Consider the following 5,847-nt stretch of genomic DNA (forward strand, 5'->3'; position numbering starts at 1 on the left):
TATAAAACACCAAAATTTAATATTAAACAAATGGGATAAAAGTCATAAAACCCATATTCCATTCAAAAGTTTTGTAGGGATAAACCCTAATTGACAAAATATAACTTTCTTCATTTAGTCAGGTAATCAAAGCCACTTTATTTAAGCCTTCAGTTTTCCATAGCTGGCTTCTATGACTTTCACAATAAGTTACCTGAAACGTGTTTAAAAATATTTTGTCAGTTAAAAATACTAGTGAGTTCATTCCAGTTTTGTAAAAAGATACATTGTTATATTTGACAGTATCAAGGGCGATTACATTGTTTTTATCTAACAAAAACTCAATCAGTATTAGTATTTGTCACGACGGCAATTTCAATGACTGCAGTCATATTATTATTGGCTAACTCTTTGTCCAATAGTAACGCTGGACTCAGTAGTGTATACAAAACTCCACATACCGGCAGTAATTGCAGATTAACAAAAACTTAATCACTGTAAATACAACTGGAAAACATTTAGGGTTTTGCAAAAGCATTTGGAAAAAGAGAATGACTCACTTTGTAGGTTTAGTGTTTATATTAAGAGCTTCCTGGTGCTATTTCTGAGTTCCTCACAAAATACAATGCAACACGTGTTAGTGCAATAACCCAACTTAAACTTGAATGATACAATCCGAGACAAAACCCCAACGTAGTTTACAAAGCATAGCCCGATAAACAGGCAACACTTTGGCATCCGTTGCTGGGTCTTAGATCAATCGGACAAAGTATCAGATCAGTAATTAGGGATAAAACACTTACAACGGGGCAATGCATCGCAGGTTTAGGGGTTTAGGGGGTGTACTGCAGAGAAACGGAGGTACGAGAGTGTTTGATAAGAAAAATTCGATCGAACAAGTGCAGGAACTTCTGTCCCACGCTGCTCCATTTATACCCCAACTGGGCTCCCCCCGCGTGTCGTGCCAGAATCCGGGGGAACCCTCGCGTGGCGCGGCGGCACCTAGCTAGGGCTAGGTCAGCCTCGTCAAGGGTGTAGGGTTGCCACTTGTAGCGAGACGGCGCCATCTGTCCATGGTTACTCCCGTGCGTCGCGCCAGACAGAGGTGTTCTGGCGCGTGGCGCCTGGGCTACCCTGGTGAGACTTCTTCGTTTTGCGTGCCGAGTCTCGTTGTGTGTGTCCGGTTCTTCGTTTACGACTCGTTCTAGGGTGTTTTTGGAGAGTTGTTACATAATGCAGTTGGCCCAACCTAACCAATGCAGCCCAGTTTAGTGTTAGTGACAGGCTCATGTGTTTGGGAAGGACCAACGTAGGTTATAAAGCACGATGAGAGTAGGGAAACGAGGAGAGATGAATATTGTTTTAAAAAAAAAGGGTTAAGGAAGTAACCCTGTCCCTGGTACCCCATAGGATACCCATCATCTCACCCCACAAGGGTTATGATGCCGACGAATTACCTCTGCACACCATCCACATGATCTGGGCACCACGAGGGTCGAACCCGCACCACTACAGCTTCACATGTGGGCAATGAACTTCATTGGTAGTGGGTACCACTGAGCTATTAGTTGGTTCTGTTCTAGTCTTCTCATCTCTCTTTCTTGAATATGTTTCTCATCTCCTTGGTTGTTATTGTTTTGATTAATTTCTCATTGTAATCTTGCAACTGAAACAATCAAATCACAGTAGTTATTTCTCAGTTGATTATATCATCATTGTGTTAAATTGAGTACACAACATGATATCTTGTAATTAGTTTTAGATTTAGGTTTAATAACATTTAGAAAACACTTGTAAACAATTTTCATATTTGAATTTTGATCGGAGTGTCTAATTAACTCATTGTAGGTTATAAAAAAATCTTTACTTGAAGGTCTCGATTTATGAATTTGACTGCTCCTAGTAGGTAACTTAAGTTACATAATTATAATCAGTTTAGAGGTTTCAATATTTTCTCTTAAGGAACACACGACTCAATCACCTTTGATCCCAATACGCATCTTTTTGTTACACAAAGACGATCAAATTATATGATGAGGAAGGAGTTGAAGAATTTCCTTTGACCCCAATACACGTCTTTTTGTTCCTCAAATGTATGAATTTACTTATTTATCAAGGATTTTGAAAGTTTAATGCGAAAAAACAATGATTAGTTGGATGTCTAGACCGTAGAACAGGAACATTGTCCTTGCAACACTACCCTAAACCCATACATGTGAGAACCATAAAAAAAAAAAAAAAAAAAAAAAAAAAAAAAAAAAAAAAAAACCAAACTAGTTCTCTAAATGAACAGATCTCTAATCGAAAACCCAAACCAAATCATAGACACAACAAATCTCTAATCGAAAACCTAAATTTATACATTTAGAGTTCTAAGATGACAATACCAAGATGTACTAATAATGAGACAAATTTACGTAACCAGCATCATTAATCATTATCATTCACAACATCAATGTGAGTGGTATCCGGATGACTTAGAGGTTTTACTACACTGGACCTCCGGTCGATGGGTTCCCTCTGAAATTGGTGACGGGCAGAGTCACCAACGCTGTCTATGATCGCGGTCGTGGGGGACCTTTTGCATGTGGGTGTACCCGGGTGGCTGGGCTTTGTTGGGCGTTCGAAAAAAACTAAGGTTCGAAATTAAACGGTTTTAGACCCTGGAGTTTGAAGAAATATTTTGGTAGGTTGAAACTTAGGAAATGTGAAAAAGTTTAAACCATGACATAAATATAAATCAAAACTAACACATGCATTTGCAATTCAAGTTCCTCTGATTCAAACGTCTCTAAAGCATCAAAGGCCACAAGGTATCTTCCCAAAATAATTATAGCTTATAGAACAGTGCAACAAAAACTTAACCAAGATCTACCTTCGCCAGGTGACTACAAACACAAAACCATAAGTAAGCATAAATAATAGTAATAATAATAATAACAACAAGTGCTTATGTTAAATTAAAGTTCATCAGATGAACAAGACTTAGAGAAGAGAACCTACATCTATCCAACTTATGATCGTATGCAGGCATCTTGATGCCAGCCTGCACAAATTAAGACAAAGAGGGTAACACAAAATGATCTGCAGGTTGGTTGAATACTAGTAGTTTTAAGATGATAATCATGCATATTAGGTGGTTAGAAATTTGATATTTTTGCTCGTTTGAAACAAAATCTACAAAAGGGTACCAAAAATACGCGGTGACATGCAGATGATCACCTTAAACATTCCACCATTAAAGAGTGCCCAGACAACCCCAACAGAGAGTACACTAGGACCCCTCATGCCATTAGCCAAAGATACGGCAACTCCATAACCAAAACCTGCCACAATACTGCAAGGAAGTTGAACACATGTAACGCCAAGAACGGTTTATGAGAAACATATATACCTTGTTTCCAAATCTTCCTTGCCTCTTATGTTTTTCATGACATAAGATATACTTGCATTACAAACCCTCATGAGAATAATATTATGAGCTATGTCACACAAATCTTTTGCTAAATAAATTTCTACCAATGGCTTGTACTGTCCACAAGGGGAAAGAAACTGCATACAAGAATAGCTTTCAACAACATATTGGTCAGCCAGCATTAATTAATTAAGAAACAAAACAAAACATACTTGTGATCGTGGCGACGGTGCAAGAATCGTTTTTTTACACAAGCAGGTAAAGCGGATAAGATTCACACCAAAGTCAGCCATAATCATGGAGGTGCAACAGCACATCCAGGCATCCATGACAGCTTCCTTGAAGGGGGGTAAACGTTGTTTGGCAAACCAATTCTGAAACCGTTTGCATGTCATCTCAAAAACCGCTAAATCATCCCCTCTCTTTGCGTCCCCCTTCATATGAATGAATTCTAAAAGATTACGTGGAACAGAATCATGAGTATCATCTTCTAAGCATATATAAACACGACCAACATAACCTCAGTCTTAGCGGTTTTCTTTAAAAACACAAAATTGATGATAAGTATTCAAATCATATTGTTTTATACGTATAACTATGGATAATCATGAACACAGAAATCAACTGCGTACGTATCTAAAGATCATATCTCCCAACCAATATTTACACACCCATAACCTCAAAATTGAAATAAAAATCCAGAGGAAAGCGATACCTGCGGCTATTGCTCTCGATCAAACAACTAACTGTTGACTTGGGAGAGAAGATGAACAAGGGGTAAGGGGCTAGCTAGCTAGGTTAATCGACGCCTCTCCTACTTCTACTTCTACTTCTATTTCTATTTCTTGGGCCGGCAGTCACTAATGGTTTCTGCTTAGCCCACCACTTTATTTATTATGATTAATTAATTTTGTGTTAAACTAGCACAATGATGAAGAAATGAATATCCGTATCGGTTATCATAATAACGTTGATGTTGTTTAGCCGTAGTCAGTTCGTTCACTCGGTATAACTTATGATACACGAAAGTTTCTCTAGATCTATTTCTAATAAAACTATGTTTTCAATAAAATTTACAATTGCGTAACACAAAGAAACAACAAATAAAATAATAAAAACTAAATGGGTTAAATTCGTTTATTACTTATAACACATGTGTATTAAATAAAAACTAAACGACTTAAAAAACATTTATTATTATTAATAGTATAAAGGGTTATTTTATTCAACACGTTACACGTGACTATAAATCACCTCCAAGTGACATAAACATGGTGTTGGCCCTAATTTAAAAAAAAAAGTAACCCGACCAAAAACCTGTGACAACCGGTGATTTACGGCTCTAATTACACGATTAACAAATGTTTAGAACGATAATAAATGGTGTTTAAGGCGTAAATTAGCTTAAAATAGACCTTAATCTTCCCGTGCATAATATATCTTGGTAAAGAATAAAATCTCAATGTCTTTGTCAGACATATTTATCAACCACATAGGATCGTATGCTTCGATAGTCCTTCGGTCTTTATTCAAAATAGTACAGTGATAAACTATTGATATCCATTTTAATCTAAAAGGTGCATGGACATTTCATGACTTGAACCGAGTGTGTGTCCTATACAGATACCGATTCGTTACCACTCCGAATCCCCTGCGTAACGAATCGAACTGATATGGACGACTTATCGCTGCATCGCGCGGGCAAATCTCTCTAGTTAGTATTAGGGGTTGTTTGTTTAGCTCTTAATGAGTAAGAGCACCTAAGTTACATGGTAAATTCTAATATAAAAAAGTGATTATAATTTATAATATTTCTGTCGGGCAGCGATTTTTCCGCATTCCCCCACAGGATGCAACAGTAATTCGGTCGCTGTCGTTTCGGTTCGATAGGAGTAGGAAATTTGATTGGCATCGTTTTGGCTTGTTATGGTATCGTCATAAAGCCGCCACTTGGTATAAATAACAATACAATGTAAGATTAAATATATTACGGATTGATATTTAATCTATAGCCATCATAATCATTTACATTATAGAGATCAAAATATATTATAACCTATTATTTAATTAGTTGGTAATTGTTGATGGACCATATTACCCTTATTAACTAATTAGGGTTTCCTCCTTGGTGCTTATATAAGGAGAGTTATGTGGAGGTTAAGGGGTTGCTCAAGTTACACAATTACACACACCCCATTAGCCATAACATCATAATTCGACCTCCTCTCCTAACCGATACCCTTTTCGGTTCTCTAAGTTCCCATCATCAGTCAGCACCCTAAGGAGGAACCAGATCACGATGACAAGCATGTCGAACTCCATTGCTGGATTCTCCAACGCACTAACTGCATTAACAGGTATGTTTTAATGTTTTCCATTATGCCCAAAACAGAACTGATTCAACATGTGGTATCAGAGCGTATGTTGATTAGTCGGTTCTGTTTTGTATCCGT

At 37.3% G+C, this 5,847-nt stretch overlaps 1 protein-coding gene across 3 annotated transcripts; it reads right to left on the reverse strand.

The window, feature by feature from the left end:
• Positions 1-2,439: 2,439 nt before the first annotated feature.
• Positions 2,440-4,229, reverse strand: LOC110887275. Of its 3 annotated transcripts, none has more exons than XM_035980058.1 (6): positions 4,110-4,229; positions 3,607-3,828; positions 3,374-3,531; positions 3,202-3,316; positions 2,983-3,025; positions 2,440-2,867 (listed from the first exon to the last, which is right to left on the reverse strand). In XM_035980058.1, exons 2-6 carry the CDS (start codon positions 3,787-3,789, stop codon positions 2,851-2,853), a joined length of 516 nt encoding a protein of 171 aa, XP_035835951.1. In that variant the 5' UTR covers positions 3,790-3,828; positions 4,110-4,229; the 3' UTR covers positions 2,440-2,850. The 3 variants fall into 3 exon arrangements, with proteins under 3 accessions (XP_035835951.1, XP_021990699.1, XP_035835950.1); XM_022135007.2 differs by having other exon boundaries at positions 2,447-2,867; positions 3,607-3,845; XM_035980057.1 differs by lacking the exon at positions 2,983-3,025 and having other exon boundaries at positions 2,448-2,867; positions 3,607-3,845.
• Positions 4,230-5,847: the final 1,618 nt, after the last annotated feature.

This window comes from Helianthus annuus, chromosome 11 (genome assembly GCF_002127325.2).
Source record: "Helianthus annuus cultivar XRQ/B chromosome 11, HanXRQr2.0-SUNRISE, whole genome shotgun sequence".
Lineage (NCBI taxonomy): Eukaryota > Viridiplantae > Streptophyta > Magnoliopsida > Asterales > Asteraceae > Helianthus > Helianthus annuus.

What these genes read in the sequence shown, in the direction of transcription:
- LOC110887275 (XM_022135007.2), bottom strand. Translation starts at nt 3,834, where the DNA reads ATGAAGGGGGACGCAAAGAGAGGGGATGATTTAGCGGTTTTTGAGATG. An exon ending in CACCGTCGCCACGATCACAA is followed by an intron (nt 3,532 to 3,606) that starts GTATGTTTTGTT and finishes TCTTGTATGCAG; the next exon opens with TTTCTTTCCCCTTGTGGACA. An exon ending in AAGGAAGATTTGGAAACAAG is followed by an intron (nt 3,317 to 3,373) that starts GTATATATGTTT and finishes ACTTCCTTGCAG; the next exon opens with TATTGTGGCAGGTTTTGGTT.